General features: G+C 37.6%; 1 protein-coding gene across 13 annotated transcripts in view; it reads left to right on the forward strand.

Annotated features, from left to right (window-relative positions):
• Nucleotides 1-22132, forward strand: part of EMSY (EMSY transcriptional repressor, BRCA2 interacting) — a 41589-nt gene that overhangs the window by 14211 nt on the left and 5246 nt on the right. For 5 of the 13 annotated variants that reach the window (XM_038134562.1, XM_038134527.1, XM_038134620.1 and 2 more), the window contains 11 exons: nucleotides 3980-4244; nucleotides 6300-6569; nucleotides 8719-8868; nucleotides 10609-10782; nucleotides 13135-13271; nucleotides 14765-14938; nucleotides 15842-16040; nucleotides 17341-17505; nucleotides 17769-17927; nucleotides 19626-19685; nucleotides 20801-20952. In XM_038134562.1, coding sequence (XP_037990490.1) covers nucleotides 3980-4244; nucleotides 6300-6569; nucleotides 8719-8868; nucleotides 10609-10782; nucleotides 13135-13271; nucleotides 14765-14938; nucleotides 15842-16040; nucleotides 17341-17505; nucleotides 17769-17927; nucleotides 19626-19685; nucleotides 20801-20952 — 1905 coding nt within the window. The remainder of the gene's footprint in view (nucleotides 1-3979; nucleotides 4245-6299; nucleotides 6570-8718; nucleotides 8869-10608; nucleotides 10783-13134; nucleotides 13272-14764; nucleotides 14939-15841; nucleotides 16041-17340; nucleotides 17506-17768; nucleotides 17928-19625; nucleotides 19686-20800; nucleotides 20953-22132) is intronic. The other 8 variants (XM_038134641.1, XM_038134552.1, XM_038134601.1 and 5 more) reach the window with 6 other exon arrangements.

Raw genomic sequence — 22132 nt, forward strand, 5'->3', positions numbered from 1 at the left:
CTTCAGATGGTAACAACTGTTGGTCAAAGGTAATCTTTCTTATTTCTATTTTCCTTATTTATAATAACTCTTTGCAGTAGTAGAATTCCAGAAGAGGTGGCATGGGCTTTCCGTTGCCAAGCCTTTTATCTAGAGACTAGCTTTTTGGGATCTATAATGCTTATTCTTTGAGCTGGTCAAAGTCCAGGGGCATTATTTTCCTTTCAGTACTAGTGTGCCATTTCTCATTCTACATTAACAGTGCTACACTGGTCAAAATCAGTTGCATTAATTCAGCTGAGTGTGCGTAGCTTTCACCACAATGCAAAATGCAGAAAAGGTTTTCCTTCTTCAGATTTTGTACTGGACTTAGATTTTTAAGTGCCTAATCTATGGCATGACTATATTACTATTCTTTAGGAGGCATTTTGGTTGTGCCTATTTTTCTGTTTTTAAGATTTAAAAAAAATGAATGGTTCAGACCAAGTTCATTCTTGGTACAGTTATTAAGTACAGCAGACTTCAGGGAGACATAAGTTCTCTGTGGAATTAATTTCGCCTCGATACCAACAGACTTACACTAGGCTGGCCACTAACAAGCATTTTTTTCCAACGGTGAGAGATTGACTGTTGAGCTCAAACCTTTGCATGGTATTTGTCCTGCTAGTCTTCTTAATTGCTTTATGACTCTTTTCGGATCAGCAGAGTTCCCGCGTCTTGATTTTTGGAAACTTGAAAACCACGTAAGATTAACTGAAGTAATGTGCAATAAAGATATTGGCTTTCTGACCTCTTCCCACTCCAGGGAAGATGCTTTCATTTGATTCACTGTTCTTTAACAGTGTCCTTAATAAAATTTCATCTCTGAATACATGAGTGTATTAGAGAAATCCATGTGTGAGCATAAACCATCAAATTAAATTCAGTGCAGCAAGTCCACAGCTACTACAGGGCTTAACCTCCATCCTGTTGCACATTAGGGTTATAATTAGTGCAGGAATAATTTTTTGTCATAAACATCTGTAGGGTTGTATTAAGTATGGGTGTGATATATGATGGAAGTTAAAGATGGAGTGTACTAAGTTTCCAGAAGAGTGGACTGTTGATAGGACCTTTCCTGCAGTTAAGTTTCTCCACTTGTTCTGACATGGAAATTTTAGAGTTCACTTTGCATTCTATTATTTGACTGTCTTGCTAATCTGCAGTGACAGGAAAATCAGTGCTTGTTTTGTTAGGCAGCCAGAGCAGCATTTGTATCTGAACTTGTCACAGTGCCCTCTTTTGTTGGATTTAGATATGCCAGAATATATAACTGGATGATTTTGGTGGGAGAAATCCCCTTTAGTAGTTTTAAATAAAAAGTCAGTTTTGTTCATTCATGTCCAACAGGACATTCCCAATTTGAGTGTAAGTTGTTAGATATAAATGAAATTCTTTGTTTCTGCATGCCACCTCTTTGAATTGTTTTGACATTTTAGTAGGTTGGAGGAAGATCTGTCATAACAGCTAATAATGTCACAGCTCCAGTTTCTGGATTCTCTTGTAATAAAGTCACCTGTGTAGAACATGGAAGGAATCTAGCTAGTGGAGTTTCTGCAGTTATAATAATCTTATTTTTTCAGGGACTAAGTTTTGACATCTGTCAAAACAGAGCTGACAGGACTAAATTCAGTACATGTTGGGAATTAGATTTTACTGTAACAACTAGAACCACCACCAGCAAAATTACCACATTGATTTGTGTGCATGTGTGTGTATGTTTAAAGTCAGGCAGTTTCTCTGCTGTAAAACATGGGATGCAGTTCCTATGATGAGATTATTTGGATCATTTCAACATATATGATGGAATAGTATTTCAGAAATACAGTGGTTGTGATTTGAACTTTAGTACTTAAATTTATACCTGAATTTTACGTTTTCTGGATATACTTCATGCATGTGAAAATAACCTTCACTGAGCCTTCAACACAGACAACAAACACCACAGCACAGAAGGTACTGAACTTTGCTCTGCTCTGTTAATTTTGAAAGATGAGATAGAATACACAGACACAAACCTGCTTAGTCACAGTATAGCAGTCACTGTTGAACTGTAATGCTTTACAGGCTTTATTCCTTCCTTGATCGAATAAAGTATTTTTAAATGATAATCATAGACTTAAGGAAATATAGTTTTCTACAGGAGTTGTGATTATGCCCAGTTCCATTCTACGTATCTGTATTAATTTTGATGCTGAACTTGCCCTGTTGTAGTATAGTTCATATTCACTGTAACCTATAATCTGCCTTTTTAATCTGCAAGTTGTCCTTTGACTGTGTTCCTAAACTAGTTACTCTGGGTGGAATGTAGCTGACCCTAAACTTCAGACAGTTGGAAGTATTCCTAGTGTAAACTGACAATTTAAGAAATAGGATAAAACTCCAGAGGCATATCATAGAATCCTTTCACTTCCAGTTCCCGCACTAGAGCAAGCTGTGTCATGTTCTGCTCATCTGCGTGTTTGTAGCCTAAGAGCAATTTGAGAAAGGTGTTTTGATTAAATCAAAATTAGGCAGAATGCAAAAATAAGACTGATGCAGAGAAAATGTTCTCACTGGAAAATGCAACCAAGTAGAAAAGCAGCAGAATGTGGAAACCTTGTCCTTCAGACACAGGTTAGTTGTGGTGAGCCTGCTATAGCTTGCGGGGTAGTAAGGTTTGGATTTTCCTCAGATCAAGATATTAAAGATTTATCTGAGCAGCAGAGATCATCAGACTAAGAGCTGGAGCAAAAGAAGAGGCTGAACCAGCCATATTGGTGAAATTTGCTGCTTTTCTTCCATCCATGTGGCTATTTCCCTTTTATTTATTTTTTCTTTTCTTATTTTTCTTTAAGCAAATTATAAACTTGTAATCTCTTGAAGCTTGATTTGTTGCTTAAGTCTAATTTTGGTGCCATTATCATATTATTTCTTTATCAGGCAAGGTTTCAGTAGTGCTTGGCTAGCAACATAAGACTTTGTGTGAGCTGACGCAGGTTTTCTTTGCCCCTTTTGTGCCTTCTTTTTCTATCGGGTTTTGTTACATTGAATCATTAATAAGTTTAAATTTTCAAGGTTTTAATAAGCAAAATTTTTGTTGGGACAACAGCATTATTAAAGTAATTTCTTAATATTCTTGCATGATAAACTGAAAATGTTGTATTTTTGTGCTTCTTTTTCTATTTTAACTATGTAAGTACAAGGAGGGACATATAAGTTGAATAAAAGGAATTTTTTTACGTAAACAGTCCCCATATTTGATACTTAATAAATGTTTGGTTTCCTAGGTGAGTTGCACAAGGACAGACTTCTTCCAATACTGTCATGAACTCTGTTTTTCTATGTCAGATCAGATTCATGGAGTTGTAGTTGTAACTTGCACTGAGGTGGTGTTTATTCTCTTCAGACAAATCAGAAAGAATTTCTTGCTATTGAGAGCACTAAATAAAGCAGAAATTGCTTCAAACCTACAGCATTTCTCTTTCACTGATGAAATATTATTTACAGCCTTGTAGATCAAAAGCATTTCCCATTACTGACTCAGCAAGTGCTTGTTAACTGTTAAAGAAAAAAAAATCATCTTTTTTCTCTTATTGCTGTTTCTTGATATTTTTGCAAGGTTTGGAAGAGTGATGCTTAAAACTTGCTGGAAATCCATTCAGTTTCTCTTAAAATGGGTTTCAAGCCTCCTGGCCCAGTTTAGTGAAGTCAAGTTCATTCCTGTCTATTTGCCTTCAGACATGAGATAATTTTACTTTGTTCAATAGTAATTGTTTTCCTTAAAAATCCTAATTTTAAGGAAATGTTTATCACCACTTCTTCAAAATGGTTGAAACTTTTTCTTGTGAGCAAATGTGATTGACAGTCTTAAAAGCTCCTAATAGCCATGTGTCCCTAAAACTAAATAGACCGATATGTTACTGAAATATGGATGCAAGGAACAAATGAATTTCTTCTTTTTTTTTTTTTCTTTTTTTAGGTCATAATAGTAACCACCTCTCCCAGCTCAACTTTTGTACCCAACATCCTTTCCAAGTCCCACAACTATGCAGCAGTTACAAAACTTGTCCCAACATCAGTCATTGCCTCAACTACTCAAAAGCAGCCCGTGGTTATCACTGCTTCCCAGTCCTCTGTGGGCAGCAGCAGCAGCTGCTCCACTCCCTCCTGCACTGCAAATACTATTGCTGTGACTGCTGTAGTGTCATCCACACCGTCAGTGGTTATGTCAACAGTAGCACAAGGTATGGCAATTCTCTTATAAAGGCTCTTTCATTGAGGAATTGGATTTTGCGTTGAGAATAGCATCAGGGAGATGCCCTTTTTGTTTACATATGAGTAAAGCACAGGACATGTGAAAGAAATCTGCTGATGAAACTAATCCAAGAGGCTCCACGAAAGTTTTTGTTGACTGTTTTCCTCTGTACTTTAACAGTTAATGTGCAGATCCTCTTTTTAAAGAGGATGTGGTGCAGTGGTGTGACCTAGCTCTAAAACAGTATAAGCTCAAAATGACTGGCTTCAAGTCCGGTCATTTTGAAATGGACTGGCTTTGTCCGGTGCATAGAAAAATGTATATTTTCAATATTTGAAGGTGATTGCATCTTTAAAACCCCAATTTACAAAAACCTGCAAAGTTAACATCAAGTAAATACAACTTATTAACATGCCCAGATAACAATTCTGAAAGGTAGAGAAGTGTTCACACCTTTTTATTAGTGTCTTTTATCAGCATGCCAGTTTTAGAGTTCTTTATAATTAAGACCTGAGTGGGCCTGATTAAAATTCTTAGGTTTCTTATTTCAAATTCTAGCTGTGTATGCTAGCTTGACTGTTTCAGCTTCACAGCCACCAGCTGGCATTTAGAAGGGAAACTATGAATGAATGAATGAATGAATGGGCCTTAGTGGGCAGCACTTGAAAGAAAAACTGCCTGACAATTACAAGTGTCACATCACAATTTTTCCTGGTCTGTATTTTCCATTCTTGTTCCATTCCACAAAGCATTGGGTTGCCATATCAAGGCTGAGAAGGTATTTTCCTTCCCTATTGCTTGTATTAATATAATCAGATATTAATCTGTGGAGCAGAAGGGCTCGCAGCAGGCTTTCATATTGTTTGAACTGTTGATTCTTAGTTGGGTTTGATCAAGGAGGAGGCCTTAATTCTAAAGTACATTAGGTGGTGTATCTCTCCAACGAGTTTTTTTTCCAAGACTGTCAGTGGCATTGCAGAAGATGCTGGTGAAAAGTTTTGTGGCTTGAATTGGTAATATCTTCATATGTAAAGTTAAACTCATGAATGCAAAGAGCTGCCCAAGGAAGTGGTGTAGTCATCTTAAATGATGCAGTGAGAAAAGGGTTGCTTATTTAGACTGCCAGAATTGTACCTTTACTATGATTTCTGTTTTTATCACTGCCATCTGTCTGTGTTTTCCGCTGCAACTGGGATTTAGTTAAAAAATTACTTAATAAGATACAGACTTTGTATGTTTTGGTGTTTATGGATGTGTAGTTTAGAATTATATACGAAGTCAGAATTTGCTGCAAATGTTGTGACAGCTATGTAGGGGAATGACGGAAGTAATAAGATTTATTTGGGAACTTTGTATTTGCATCTTACTGCAAACTTCTTTTAATCACTTTTGCTTATAAGATCACCTAACCTAACAGCACAAAACAGGTGGCCCACAGTTTTATAACTTACATACAATCACTTGATTTTTTTTAAATTCCAAACAACTCTTTTGCTAGCAGATACTCCCTTCCGATGTTGATGGGTTTGATATTTGACATCATCCTAACTCCAACTGCTTGCAATTGTGATTTTAGAATCATTGAATCACAGAATGTTTTGGGTTGGAAGGGACCTTAAAGATCTAGTTCCAGCCCCCCTGCCAGGGGCCAAAACACCTTCCACTAAACTAGATTGTTATAAATATTTATAATTACAACTATATCAATATTTAAAATACTTTCACTATAGGTATTTTGCTGTCTTGAAGCTTAAAGATGAGACTTTGAAAATATTATTGAATTATGTGTATTACAAAAGGTACAGAACTAAACTGGATTTGTGGTCTTCCCATTAGCTGCTGTTCTACTGCCACATTGAAAATCTGTGTGAAGCTCCATTGCCTCCTAACAGAGCACTTCTGCTACATGGGAGCTTTATTTCCTCACATATGTCAATGTATTTTTCAGTAGTAAAGATAATTGAAATGTAAGATTATTTTAGAAATTATAGTATTTTTCTTTCTCATTGCACTGGTGAATCTTAAACCCTTTACTCTTTCACAGGTGTATCTACATCAGCTGTTAAAGTTGCCTCTACCAGACTACCTTCCCCAAAAGGTTTGGTTGGGAATCCAACTCAGATCTTAGCACAGTTTCCCAAACAGCATCAGCAGTCTCCCAAACAGCAGCTGCACCAAGTCCAGCAGGCCCAACAGCAGCAGCAGCAACCGCAGCAGCAGCAGCTGGTGCCGTGTTCTGTAGCCCAGCAGCAGCCACAGCAATCTCAGCTGCCAGCTGGCATCAAGCCCACCATTCAGATCAAACAGGAATCAGGTAGTTGGAGTTGATCTTGGGTCACATTGATGAGGTCTGGCTGCAACTCAGGAAAGGAGGGCAGAATTCTGCCCCAAAATGTTTATGGGGGAGTGGTCATGAAGGCATGATTTCTTGAGTCCAGGATTTGGCTTCAAACATGAATATAAATAGATAGTGAAGGATGTTTTAATGTTTTCAAGTAACAGTAATTAAAGAATTTGGTTCTTTCACTCTTCTTTGGTTCAGGTATTACAGACCATGCTTTAGGTATATATGTTTTTATCTTAGAAGTTGAGAGGTATGTAAATAACTTCAAAAATAATGTGATTGGCAACCTGAAACACACCAGTTTTCTGATGATCCAAGAGTTGTTCAACTATATCACCTGGAAAATGAAATTACTCCATGTTTTAATTATTTTCTTTGGTCCAGAAATCAAAACGTACTTTTGAAGTACCTGTCAAAACAAATACAGTTAGAGCTGGAAGTTAGACTGGATTCCTTTTGTGATATTGATTCATTCAGCTGACTTTGGGCAAGTCATGTTATCTTTCTTTCTTGGCTTCTCTCTGCTGTAACACACAGTTTTTATCTCAGCAAGAATTAGTAAGAAATAAAGTTTGCAAAGTTAACCAGTTCTCAAATAAGTGCTATAAAAGTGCAAAGTATTTTTATGTATATTAATATAAAATCAGTATTTTATTTTAATCCTGCCAGTAATTTTTTTTTTATTTTATATCATACTATTTAGACCAAACAATTAAAATAGACCATGGAATGAAAAAATAAACAGCCCTACTCCTGTCCTCTGATAAAACTACCTTTTGGATTGTAGGACCATTGGTTAAGAAAGTTAATAGCTACTAATTAAGACATAAAAAAGTCTTCCAGCCACTGAACAGTATCAATGTGAGCTTCATTTCCTCATCTTCTACAATGAATTTAGGCTCATTGTGCTTTTTAGTTAAAAGTTTCTTTGGAAATATCATCTGATACCAATTCTTTCTGGAAGATGTGAATCAGTTTTCATGGAGACTTTACTTTTTACCCAGTTTTGTGCTGGACTTTGATGCAGAGACTTCAGTCTCTCTTTCAGTTTGGAGCTTACTTGCTCTGTACTGCTTTTATAGTCAGTGTAGAGAGAAGAAAACATCTCTGGAGGATGTTCCACATCTCAAGTGGACACGACTTTTTACCTAGGAACACTTGTGTACAAACATAAGTGCTTGATCTAGATGGGATTCATCCAGACTGTATATTCCATGGCATTTGGCCACCACAATGCAATGCATTTACCTCATCATGGAACAGGTCATAAGCATTTACCTCATCATGGAACAGATCATAAGATGCACATCTCCTGGATGTACTTTTGAACAGATGTTGTGAATCTGCTGGTTTGCAACTGAGAAGTGAATCTCACAGAGGTACCATTCCTCAACATAAAATGAAGAGAGAGGGAGCAGAATCCTGGAGGTACTAAGGTGCCCTCATGTTTCATTCTTACTGATCTACTCATAGCTTAAGCCAAATTTCTTTGTGGCTTTAATATAACCAGTAAATCAAGGGGAAAGAGAGCAGTTTACTTAAAGTAATCTTCCCTAGTCAGTGTTACAGTTGCTTCCTTATAGTCACCAATACTTCTTGTGCAGAAATGTTTTTTAATTTGTTCAGGATGGTAAAGTTTGTCTAGGTTTATGACACATTAGGATTTATAGACTGAATTGATGAAGAATTACTTTGCTTCTAGATGGTTCATAGGATATGAACCTATTCAGTCTTGGTTGTAACCTGTTGGCTCCTGGGAAAGTTCTGGCTTTTTGTATTATGGATCAGGAAAAGTAAAAAATAACGTCAACAAATCAATGATGGAATGGACAGTGGAAATAGCTAGGAACTGAAACAGGCACATGAAAGGAAAAGATGATGACTTTCTTGGTATTGCAAAACAAACAAAACCCAACCAAAACTAAGCAAAAAAAGAAAAACAAAAAAACCCAACAAAACCAAACTAAAAAACTAAATAATTTTTTCATTATCAAGAATATGTGGGCTCAGAATTGAAGCCTTGTGGAGCTACTTGCCCACTAGGCCTTGGTCTGAGAAAGCATTTTAGAAAGTAACTTATCGTGCCTGTATTTTAACAGTGACCTTTCTCCTTTCCTAGGTGTTAAAATAATCACTCAACAGGTGCAGCCCAGTAAAATCCTTCCCAAACCAGTTACAGCGACCTTGCCCAGCAGTAGCAATTCACCCATTATGGTGGTTAGCAGTAATGGGACTATCATGACAACTAAACTGGTCACTACTCCCACTGGTAAGTTATGGCTCTGAGAAGGGAAGGGAGGGTAAATCCAGACATAGAAGTGATCAGGCATGGTTTCCTAGGGTTAAAAAAAGGCACTTACCTCTTCTGAACAGTGGGCTCAATGGCACATTCACGATCCTGTTGTTATTTATTCTAGATCAGGATTTTTCCACTGAGTGCTCTTTTATTCCACTGTTTGAATTGGTACGCAAAAATACCATTGTTCCTTCCCCACTGGGTTTATTTTAAAGGAAGTTTTTATGCAATCTATACAGATACTTTGCACTTCTGTAGTATCTTATATTACATGATTTATACTGATTTAACTCAAGCAGACAGGTCAGCACCGTTCTTGTTTTGCATAGATGGACTTCAAAAGACATGTGACTTGCTCATAGTCCTGCAGTGAATTTATAAAAAGACCAGTAAATTAAAATTTAAGCTCCCAGTGTTTTTCTGAGCATCTGGTTGTATTTGTGTTTCTAATAGATAATAATGCAGACTGTTCTGATTGTAAACTTACATGAGGAAAACTTAAAAAGTAGCTTTATCCTTGTTTTCAGAAAATTCTTCATTTCCTAATTTTTATATTACAACCATGAAATTGTTATGGTTGGAGAAACCCTCTAAGATCATCAAGTCTGACCATTAACCCAGCACCACCATGTTCACCACTAAAAACCTTGTCCCAAGTACCACATCCACATGGTTTTTGAATGCTTCCAGGGATGCTGATTGCACCACTTTCCTGGGCAGCTTGTTCCAATGTCTGACCACCCTTCCCATGAGCAATTTTTTCATAATATCCTACCTGAACCTCTTCTGGTGCAACTTGAGGCCATCTCCTCATGTCCTTAGCATAAACTAATGGTTAATACTCTGTTTATAACTTCTAAAGTACTCAACAGATACATTTTTGAGTGCATTAGAAAAAACAAATGTTTTGCAGTTCATTTAGTTGGTAAAATCTGTACTGTGCTCTCTTGGATGTGAACACACCTTTCTTGATGAAACAAACTGCTTTCCTTTTTGATCTTTAGCAATTAAGGACACTATCTGCAGCATTACAAGCAAAATAGAATTTTACAAATTTTCATTTTGTGTAGCTGTTGCTATTTTTGAGCAAGTTTCTTTTGTGGACTCAGTTCTCTTTGCATTCAGAAAAGGACTAATTCTAAAACCCAGCATTTATACTATGTTGAGAGGTTTCTTTAGTGCTGCTGTATGCTAAGTCCATAAAATAGCATCATCATTGTAAATCCTATTTTTTTCTAAGGGTGTTACTTAAACTAATCATTGGCGGTTCTCTTTATAAGCAATCTATCATATAGGAAAAGTGTGATTCCTGAGAGGAAGGGATGAGTTCTGGTCGTGTCATCAGATGCATGACTCCTGGGCATCTAAGGGAGCAAGAGGCAAACCTACACCTGTGGAAAATTACAGTCTTACGCATAAGGACATGAATTAAAATAAGGCAGTCATGGAACATTTGTTAAAATACTTAGAAGACTGTTATATTCAATTTAAATTTAGTATATACTTGAATATTGCTCTGTGGATTTATACTTGAATATTGCTCTGTGGATTTAAAAATTACTAGAAGAATTTTAAAGGATGGTAATATATTGGAGGCTGGGATATCTTTGAATAAATGTGACACTTTTCTCCTAAACTAACATATTTTTCCACAAATATTAGTAGAGAATTGTGTTGTAACAGTGAACTTTTTTTCCTCTCTCTTTAAAACAGGAACTCAAGCAACTTATACACGGCCAACGGTGAGCCCCTCTCTGGGAGCTCGGATGGCTGGAACTCCAGGAGCTGCTACTTATGTGAAAACTACAAGTGGTAGCATCATTACCGTAGTACCAAAATCACTGGCTACGCTAGGAGGAAAGATCATCAGCAGTAATATTGTTTCTGGTAGGCATATGAATACTCTTGTTACTGGTAGGACTTTTATTTCAAAAGTAACTTTGGGCTTGCTTTAATTCTTCAGGGCTTTTCTGTGGGTTACATGCTTGAACAGTTATTAGAACCTTTATCGGGGAATTCAGAAGGAAAATAGCTGAGCATGAAGAAGAAGGTAATAGATAGAAGTTTGAAGGTGGATTGTTCTTAAGGATTGTGGTAGTTCTTGTGTTTTAGAAGGAAACAGCAAATGTGAAAGAAAACTGGGAGGAAAGAGAAATGTAGGGTGGGGACTAGTCTGTTGTACAGAGGACAGAAAGATCGGAAAACACTGTTGGCCCAAATTGAAAACATTTTATAATCTCAGCGCTGCCCTTCTCTGTTCCACTGCATATCCAAACAATCAGAATTAAAATGGACTGTATATGTTAAATTCAACTATACAGTCTCTCTCCTTATTTTGATATTTTACCAGTGGCAGTCTGTCTTTCCTTTAGGCCATGTTCTGCCTTAAGCTTTCCTTCCCAGCTTTATGCAGACTTTGCTGGTTATCTCTGTTAGTCTGCTGATTAGCCATTGCTCTCCCTGCTGGTTATGTGCTGGTACATGTTGCCCATAGAAGCTGTGGCTGCCCCAACCCTGGAAATGTTCAAGGCCAGGTTGGATGGGGTCTGGAGCAGTGGTGTAGTGGAAGATGTCCCTGCCCTTGACAGGGGTGGAACTGGATGAGCTTCTAGGTTCCTTCCAACATAAAACATTCGGTGGTTCTGTCATCTCTGAAGACAGGGTTTCTTTGGGACCAAGCACACTAACAGCAGTGGCAATTTCTTGTATTTGTTTAGGACTTCAGCTTTGTTTAGCAAAGACCTGACATGGCACCAGCCAGCTCCAGTCACCACAAGGTGCTGCACAAGCCATCCAGTAAACGCACTCTTGGGCTGCAATCTGGTAGAGCAGTTTTACAGGTTTTGATTTCCACAGAATTATATTAGTGATGATACAGCATTGGCTTTGGCAACAAGTAACATTTCTAGCCTGTTGTGGGTGTAGTGAATTGTTAAGACAATTTTTAAGTCTTGTAATGAAATATACACAAGTGGAAATATTCTCCTGAGCAACAGCTAATGTGGGGAAACCTGTGAGTGATCCTGATGAGGATAATAATGGTCATCCTGAAAGAACACAAGTTTTGAAGTCATGCCTGTTTTTTTCTTTTTGTTTGCGTAATTGTTTTTGCTAAGGGAGCAGTCTTTAGATGCCTCTGAAGTCAGTAGGATTAAATAAATTATAATCTTGTCTCACCATGTCTTCCCTTTCCCAGAATTGGTAGAATTGTTAATCTGAAATAGATTGTGAAGAATCTACAGGCATGACTAATAGGTCGAAGGTAGTAAAAGGAATTCTTGGGTTTGAAGCTCTGTTGTGACTGAATGGTGCTTTCCTCTGGAGAAAGGAGAAATTGTTGATAAAAAGGTATCTGAGTAGCTACTGCAGTGGCAGTCTGATAGCACTAATGACTGATTCCAGTGTATGTACTTTTGTAGACTGTGGAAGGCTGACCAGAATTACCTGTCATTGCAGATAACTAAAAACCTGATAAAGGGAATGGAACTAATTAAATACTAACATAGAAACAGAAATAGCTGGGTCAGCTCTTCAAAAAACAAACAAAACTACACAAAAAACCAAAACAAGACCAAAAAAACCCAAAACAACTAACCAAAAAAGAAAAAAAGCCCACCAATAAATCACAAAAGAAAAAGGAAACACAAACCAACAAAAAACACAAAACCAACACACTTCTAAACTTAGCTTTTATGGACTGGTTGTGAAACAGTAGCATATTTTTCTTTTTTTCTTCTTTTAATCCACTATTCGTCACTTACAACAGAAAGTGGTGGTGTTTCTCTTGACTGGAGATCCATCCTTGGTATGTAGATTATTCTACAGAGGTCACCTATAGAAGAGTATTTGTCTGTGCAAATAGGACCTTGAGTTGAGTATTAATGATGTCCTTATCCCACCCTAACTCCAGCTTTTGAAAAGTTCTATGTGTTTGCCTGAGAAAGCTGTATTAGTCTGCTCTGTATCTTGTGAGAAGGGGATGCCTGTGCTAATGTAGAATAAATTATGTTCCCCTGGGCATACCTATTTTACTGTAGGTGAAAGATTTGTTGAGTTGGCATGTAATCTTTCCATGCTGAGTTGGGTGACATGAATTCCCATTCCAGATGCTGCTAGTTTCTTCATGTGCTGTCAGATTTAAATACAATGATTCCTCTATAGCTCACCAACTTCTATGGTGAAGTAAAGTATACAAAATGTGATAAACAGCATATAATTTTTTTCCCCACAAAAATTTAGGAACTACGACCAAAATCACTACAATTCCAATGACATCAAAACCCAATGTGATTGTTGTGCAAAAAACTACTGGAAAAGGAACTACAATTCAAGGGCTTCCAGGCAAAAATGTTGTCACAACACTGTTGAATGCTGGGGTAAGTAGTTGTTTCAAGTCTCAAATTGAGAGCCTAGTGACAAGCTGTGTGGTGGCTGCTGCTTGTCCTCCATTCTGCTAAAGGCTCAATTAAAAGCAGACTGCATGAGCTCCTTAACAGATCCAGCATGCGTTGATGTCAGGGATCTTTAAAAACTGACTGTTTTAAGCAGAATATGCTTAAAGCAAACTGGGGATGTTTTCAATGATAAAACTTTTTTTCCATGGATAATGATTTTGTACTCCTGAAGCAATTAAGTAGATGAAAACTACTAGAATTTAGCCTGTTTGCTCCAGTGAGAACCGGGGTCCTGTGTTAATAACTTGCATTTCCAGCCATTTTTCCTTTGGGTATAAAGGCCAGAAATCAACTGTGTCCTCACAGTAGGGAAGCTGCTTTCAATTAATGTGGTGTGTAACATTGTGGCATCCTGTGCCCTGGGTACTGCATAGTGGTGAATTATTTTTTGGATAACCTGAGGTATACCTAAGATTAAAATCAAGTTTCTGGCATCAACTGAGCTTATCTGTAAGCACTAGTAAATATAAAAAGGATCAGTGTTCCTAGATAAAACTGTGAATTTTAATGCTTTATTCCTTTAAAATTTAAAAGGCTGCTTGAGTAGCAGAACTACTGAAAGGTTTTTTTAAAATCTTTTATGGTTTTGGTTTTTTTTAAGTTTAGAACTTCCCTAGTTTTAGAATTAAAGCTGTATTTGCAGACAAGTGGAAATATTGTGATGTTACACAATAGTAGCTACCAAAATGCGATAGTAGTTTGAAACAAGTATGGTTTGGGGGATTTCCAGGTATTTCATGGATATTGGTAGGAACTGGCTACTGCTGTGCTACCCACTTGGTTTGTTACTGTGCAGAGCTTAAAAAAAGTGTGCTCAATGTCTTTGCTCCTCTTAAACTATCAGGAGTCTAGTCATATGTAAACACTATTCTGTAGTCAAATGATTCCTGTGAAAGTGCTGTGAATCTGGATTTTTTGATGAACTTTTAATTGAAAAAAAGTCCATACATAATTAATGTCTTGGTCCTGAAGACAATGCAAAAATCTATATTTAATGATTTTTTAGAATCTCAGTTTAAATAATTTTTTTAGAAGTCTTAGTTCAAGTTGTGTACATGTCTTGCCAAAGTTAGTGTTAACAGAAATTGGTGGTCTTAAAAAAACATTTGTGAAAGATTTGAAGAAAGTTCCAATTTTAAAAACTTCATGTCTTTTAGTTACTTCTTTTTATTCACCCCTTCAGAGCTGCTTGAAAGATAAGGTAATGGAAAAGTGGATTTTGGTAGCTTTTTCCATTCAAAACCATAGGTTTTTTTGTTCTTGGTCATCTAATGTGTTTTCTATCAAATAAATGTAGTTGTAGCAGCAGATTTATTTCATGGTACACACACTCACATATAACTGTATTTTTTGGAAAATTTGGTCTCACTGAGCAAGTCCATTTAGTTAATCTGTAAACTTTGACTTCTCTACAGGGGGAGAAAACTATTCAGGCAGTGCCAGCAGGAGCAAAACCTGCTATCATCACTGCCACAAGACCCATCACAAAAATGATTGTTACACAGCCAAAAGGAATAGGGTCCACGGTCCAGCCAGCCACCAAAATCATCCCAACTAAAATTGTTTATGGTCAACAAGGGAAAACACAGGTACAGTGAGGACCCCTTTATGTCTTGGAATGCACCCTTAAATTTTAATGGGAAGTAAATAATTTTTCAATGTGTTTCCTCATTTGTTCCAGGTTTAGTATATATCTGTGGGGAATGAGACTTAGTGGCGTAATGAGGTGGCCTCGATCCTGATTTCTCAAGCACAGTATCTGCATTTGTTAGCTTTTTCTGAAGGCCTAGAGCAAGCCAAAAGGATTTACTAAGCCTTTTCTGGAGCTGAAACTGTCTGGCCATGGCTCCAGATACTTGTTTACATCTTACAGCTGATGGTTAGACCATTAGAAATAAAGATGCAGAGTCTGGACATAGGTCATTCATCAAATTTGAGGTTTCATTGAAGTTTATTTTCTGCTTAATACCTGTTCTGGCTGTCCCTGCAACCTTGTGTAGTTGGTGGGGCTGTATACAGAGAATCTGGCTTATTTCTGGATGCTTTCAGTTTCAGCTTTTTCTCTGGCTGCACTTAGTATTTCAAAGAACTAAGCTTTTATGAGATGTAACATTTTGTGTGTTTTGGTTGTTCAAGACTGTATTTATTGTGGAAGTGCTTGTCCTTATCAGTGCAGTGCATGTTCCAGCTCACTTGCATAGCTTTCTATTACCACACTAGTTTTATCTAGTCCTGAAAAATAACTGTTTAGTGGTTTATTGTGTTAAACACTTCAAATTACTGAGTGAGAAGTACATTCTTGTGCATTCCCATTTACTTGGACTTTGTGGTTTAATAATCAAAGTTGCTGAATTTAGAGGTAGACTTTCTAAGTAAAATATTAATATTATGTAGGTGGTGTACATAGATCTGAGTGGCACCCTGTACTCTGACTGCTCAGATCTGTTTTCTTGAGTGCTCTTACTATAAACAAAATTTACCTTTCTAATTAGGTCCTCATAAAACCAAAGCCAGTGACATTTCAAGCAACAGTTGTGAGTGAACAAACCAGACAGCTGGTGACTGAAACGTTACAGCAGGCTTCAAGGGTAGCAGAGACAGGAAACTCATCTCTCCCAGAAGTGAAAGAAGAACCACAAACCTACACTGACAGTAGTTCTTCTTCTACAGAGTCTTCCCAGAGCTCTCAAGGTCTGTGTTGGTGTCACATAATGTATGAGTGGGCTGTCTTCCAAGCATGCCAGCTAGCTCCAGAGAGACCTCTATGTGTCTCTTTTTAGCACAGGTTTCACCCCATCTGTTTGCAGTGAAGCACCATTGTTCCTGTACTTTTATATTTTTCTTTCTTTTGAGCTACTTACTATATGCTTTCATTAATTCTGAAAAGTGGTGATAAAGGTGTCTTGCTGGGCTCCAACTTGCTGTTACAATGCAACCTGTTGCCTCTTCCTGCAGAGTCTGCCACAGGTAGGCAGGGTAGCAAGTTATGGAGGTTATTTTGGCAGTCCATGCTCTGCCACTGTCTTTCTAGACTGTATCAAAGCATCTCTCTGCTGCATATCTGAAAGCTGCCATGGGACCAATACAAATCTTGGTCCTTTTATAGACATGTACATGCATCAGGACATATATCAGACATACAATCCTGATGGGAATTCTGCCCTGGCTTCAAGCCATGATACAGATACGACTTTTTGTGTGTAAGAAGAGCAATAAATAATAGGGCATAAACAAAATCCAACCTGTGTTCAGAAGTGACCATGATACGTATCAGTACAGCACATTAAAGCAAGTTCCTCAGTGAAACCTTTGTACCTTCTCTGTATAATTTTGTAACTGTTGGTCTATATGGCCATCTAAGTAAGCTTTTAAAAAGTTTTGAAGATTCAACCAACTTACCAAAATTTTGGTGCTGTTAGTTCAGAATGCTGAATACATGCTGATCACCTGAACTGCTAAAACCTTCTGGAAAAAAAGTTCAATCCAAGGCAATTTCAACATACAAAGAAACCTGCTTGATTTTTCAAACAAAATCTTATACAAAAAAGCTAAGGTACAGAAGTTTTGGTTTTTTTGCTGGAAACTGTTCATAACATCAACAGTATTTTACTTCAAGAATCAAGTGAAATAGAAACTAGTGTTGCAGAATGAGAGTATGCATCCTTGGCAATTTTCAAAACTAATAAGTAATGAGTAATTCGGTATAATTTTGAATTATCACCCTGCTTTAAAGCAAGAAGTTGGATGAGAGCCCTCCAACTCAAAATGGTTGTATGATGACTTGAACTGGCACAGTTGCCAGTGAGAAGCTGTGGCTGCCTCATCCCTGGATGTGTCCAAGGCCAGGTCAGACACAGCTTGGAGCAACCTGGTCTAGTGAAAGGTGTCCCTGCCCTTGGCAGGGGGTTGTAATGAGATGAGCTTTTAGGTTTCTTCCAATCCAAACCATTCCATGATTCTATGATGTGCCTTTGGTTTTTTTTGCAAACAGATTCTCAGCCTGTAGTCCATGTGATTGCTTCAAGAAGTCAAGATTGGTCAGAACATGAAATTCCTGTGGACACAAACCCTACAATAATTTACCAGGATGTATCTAGCGAATCTCAGTCAGCTACTTCCACAATAAAAGCTTTACTGGAACTTCAGCAGACAACAGGTCTGAAAACCCATGAGATTGTTTAGAATAACTTCAGAGGTTATTTTTTGCTTAAGCAGGCTTTTGTAATAAGTTTTGTAATTGAAAAGCACTTCTCTTGGAAGGAATCAACTGGATTCCTTCTTTTTTGTCCTGTATCAGTTTGTTTGTATCTATAGTGTTCACTATATTTAATTAAACTGGTACATTTATATTATAGGCTTATTTTATTATGAAGGTTTATATATTAGAGGTTGATTTTATGCTTTGCCTTTCTTCTAAAGCAGTGAAGGAAAAGTTGGAATCAAAGCCAAGGCAGCCTACCATTGACTTGAGCCAAATGGCTGTACCAATCCAGATGACTCAAGAAAAGAGGCATTCTCCAGAAAGTCCTTCAATTGCTGTGGTAGAGTCAGAGTTAGTGGCTGAATATATCACAACTGGTAAGTATCTAAGGTTAGTGTGAGGGTGGCTTTGCAGTTGAAGTCTGAGGACTTAATTTTGGAGTTTTATTACAATAGGTTTTAATTTTGTGTTTTTGCTGTAATTTTCTGTAGAGGAAATTAGTATTTTCTTCCACTCCTGAGACCCTATGTAGGGGACAGAGATTGCATCTGCCTTGCTGGGCCATAATGGAAAAATGTTTCTAACTGAAACAGAGTAGTTGCATCAGGGTAGCCCACTTGTAGATTTTCCATTCCCTGGATGTAGAAGACAGACTGTCCCACCACCCTTAAAGGAAAATGTCCAGTAAGAAAGTAGAAAATGAAGCTAGAGGAACTGTAGCCTAGTTTTTGTACATATGAAAGGAGTCAGACATTGAGTTTGTTAAAATCCATTTAGTCCCAAGTTAAAGCCAGGTGTGCATTTAGCATGGTAATGTGGCTGCAGTTTCTTCATTTTCTAGAAAGCATTGAACTAATAAATATGCCCTTCTAAAATATATAAGTTACTCAAATTCCTTTCTTTAAATTCTTGACTCCTATTTGGACATCCATTTTGTGTAAGTCCTTTCTCTTGTCTCTCTGATGTTCCCTCCTACTTCAGAACACTAGGTATGAACCACTTCCCATACATACACGAAAGAATCAGATTATCTCTTTTCCGTTTTAATTTCTTAAACCCGTATTGTTGGTCTCTATATTATTTGGAAAATGAAAGCAGAAACATGTTGAAAGTCTACATTGGAAAAGAGAAATAAAACTTAATTGTATTAAACTGGTTTACTACATATCTGTAGCTCCACAATTTAGTGCTAAATGTCTAATCTGATGTTTTCATTTTGTTCTGTACCTCCTCCCATCCCTTGCTCCCATCCCTTGAATGGCCTGAATTTAAGTTGTGTGAAATTTGGGCTGAGGGATGTTACTATTTTTCATTTAAATAGCACTTACTGTATCTGGCTTCAATTTAAAATATTTGAATCATGCTCCCTTGGATCTCCTTTAGAACAAACTCCAAAGTATAATAAATGGTGTTAAAGTGCTTTCCAATTAGCAGTCAAATATCTTCACTGACACAGATATTGTACATTGAGCTTCTCTTCAAGGTTCCAGTTTTTGATGGGTCTTGCTGTGAAAGTTGATGTACAAGACGGCCTTTTGGAGGGAGGATGAAAAATTAGTCAGTGTCTTTGTAGACTTCAGTACTTTTCTGCAGCTTGGAAACCATACAAAGTACAATGGCTAAAAATTTCCTGGCGATATGGAGATACTGTTTTAAATATTAATTTAAATATGAAATTAAAACATTGATTTGAAATGTGGGAATCTTCCAGAGAAGTGCAGACTCCTATGGGTTGGCAGCAGCAGGTTCTGCTGCAGCACTAAACTGGTTATTTTGCACTTAGATTTTTGTCCCTTCCCCCAGTTTCTCTGAACGTTGCCAAGGAATGCAAGTAACTGAGGTTTTTTTATTTGAATTGTGAGTCTCTGAATTTATCAGTAACCCACATAGCTATATTTTCTGCAAAAAATTCAGTAGTAAAATAGTAAAGAATCTATAGTCTATTGTGAAATGACCTGCATGCGCCCAGATCAAAGGATTGGATATTTGGGAGCTGGGATTCAGAGTGTGCTTCCTCATGAGATGAAGGGAGCAATTCACACATCTTAGTGTCACCGTTTTTTGTCTGTCTGCAGACTCAGGAAGACAACACTGTATTGGTTCACATTCGGAAGAATATCTACACAACCATATAGGTTAGAAACTTTATTTTTAAACTAAGTTTTCAATTGTGTAGGAATTGTTGGGAAATATCCAGGATAAATCTGGCACAGCATGCAGGCCAGTATTGATGTAAACCAACTTTCTTGGAGTGATAAAGGTCTTCTTTCTTTTTTAAAGAAAGTAAAATTACCATATTAATTCAAAATTTGACCTTTCAGGAAGGTCACTAGGAACTTTTTGAGTTATGTTACAGCTGAGTTTAAAGTTTGCTTGTTCTCCTTCAGTGATTAAATACTTTGTAACTAAGAAATTAGGTTACACAAATATTTGCATGTTAGTATGGACAGACATAAAGAGATTTGGATTCACATCTTATCAGTGACTGGAATATAGAATTTTTTTGGCTTTGTGGGGGTTTTTTTGGTTTTTTTTTTTCCTCAGCAGTACATGATTTTTCAGTCAATCCACTGCTTAATTACAGGCCTGTCACTATAGCTCTGTAACTCTAGCTAGATCGGTTCGTAAAAGTGACATAGACCCATAACAAGGTCTACATCTTTTAATCTATCATTTCTGATCAGCCTCATTTGCTTTAATAATACCCAAACATTTTCTCATCTCTTTTATTTTGCTAATCTGATCCTGCTAATCTTCCAAATTTAGTTTATGCTCTGGGGAGTATTGTGTGCAGTTTATCAGTAGTAGAAACCTGGTGAGCAAGGCTTGCTGTTCTTAATTGCAGTCAATTGTGGACGTGTTTTTAACAATGTAAAAAAACACATAATAACTTGTGTTCTACAGCAATTTTCTAGTGCTGTATGTAGAACCCAGCTGAACATCAAGTATAAACTCTGCTTGCAAAATTGATGTATTGGGAAGGGGTGGCCAGAGGAGGTTTGGACCAAGTGTGGTTACTTAGAAAACAGACAAAAGCAAAACCTCTGAGTTGGTACTTTAAGAGGTTTCTCAGAATAGATCATTAAGGTTGACACTAGCACACAGTGAAAGACATTTTCCATGCTTAGATCTTTTTCACTCATGTATGCTTTCAGTTGAAGCAAAGCAAACTGAAGCTTAACTGCAAAGCAAACAGTTGAAGTTCCTGAAGTTAGTTCTGGAGAAGTGCCACTGACCTCTTTACTTTCAGTCAGTCATCGGTCCCAGCCCCACCAGTCATCTCAGCCCCAGAGGACTCTGGTGCAGCACGTGGCTCAGTCACAGACAGCAACGCAGACTTCTGTTGTGGTGAAATCTATTCCTGCATCCTCCACTGGCGCCATTACCCATATCATGCAGCAGGTTGGATCCTTTCTTTTCCCAGGAGTCTATAAACAGCAGTAGGTCATATAAATTACATAGGACCAGGGCTTATTCTGAATGTATGTATCATGGTGCTGCCACTGAAAATGTTCAGCATACAGGCAAATAAATTATTTTAATAGCACTTCAGTAGCCAAAGGAGAGGAGGTTTAGATTAAATATTAGAAATAAATTCTTTTCTGTAAGGGTAGTGAGGCACTGGCATGGGCTGCTTAGGGAAGTTGTGGATGCCGCATCCCTGGAAGTGCTCAGGGCCAGGTTGGACAGGACTTGGAGGAACCTGGTCTAGTGGAAGGTGTCTCTGCCCATGGTAGGGGTGTTGGACTAGGTGTTCATTAAGGTCTTTTCCAAGCCAAACCATTCTGTGATTGTGTTTTGATGGTTGTAGTATTGTGGTGGCCTGACCTCATTAGGTTATATTGGTGGTAGTGTGGGGGGAAGAGGGCTGAAATGGAATCTGGTCAGTACACAGAGCACACAGTATCTTTTCCATTTGATGTCTTTAGATTGTTAATAGGAAAACCTCTCTGAATCAAAAACTCAGATCATATTTAGATCAGGACTGTGGGGATTGCAAACTATTCAAACAAGAAGTGCAGCTTGTGGTGAAGTCTTGCTGAAGCCACTTGAATGACTTTGATCAGGACCTGCTCAACTCTGCAGTGCTTTAACTTGTGGGAACTTCAGCTGCAGTCCAGAACAGTACTGTGTTAGAGTTATAAACTCATGTCAGGCAGTATATTTTTACAGGTGTATTAGGCTGTTTGATCTTGCTAACACCATCTTTCAGTGCATTGATACATCTTGGTTTACAAAGCATAGGTTGCTTATTCCCTCAAAAAGTCAAATGTTTGTGTAATGCCCAAGAAAAACTGCAATGCAGTTTTGAGAAAGGAAGAAGAAGAGAGAATCTCTGCTAAAATAGGACAGCCTGTAGTTAAATGGGGCCCTGCAGAAGAAACCCTAGAGAAGATGATTAGGCTTTCAAGAGGCAGAATAAAAAATTATTGTGCAGAGAGACTCTGGCTTGAATGAGGAGCTACTGGCTCAGCCACCTGCTACTCCCTGCTGCTTCATATATCTGACTGCCAGGCAACCTTAGGGAGCTTTGAGCCTTAGTCTGACACAAGTGAGATCTACATAATCCCTGGGAGGGTTA

This window comes from Motacilla alba, chromosome 1 (assembly GCF_015832195.1).
Source record: "Motacilla alba alba isolate MOTALB_02 chromosome 1, Motacilla_alba_V1.0_pri, whole genome shotgun sequence".
In the NCBI taxonomy this organism is placed as follows: Eukaryota; Metazoa; Chordata; class Aves; order Passeriformes; family Motacillidae; genus Motacilla; species Motacilla alba.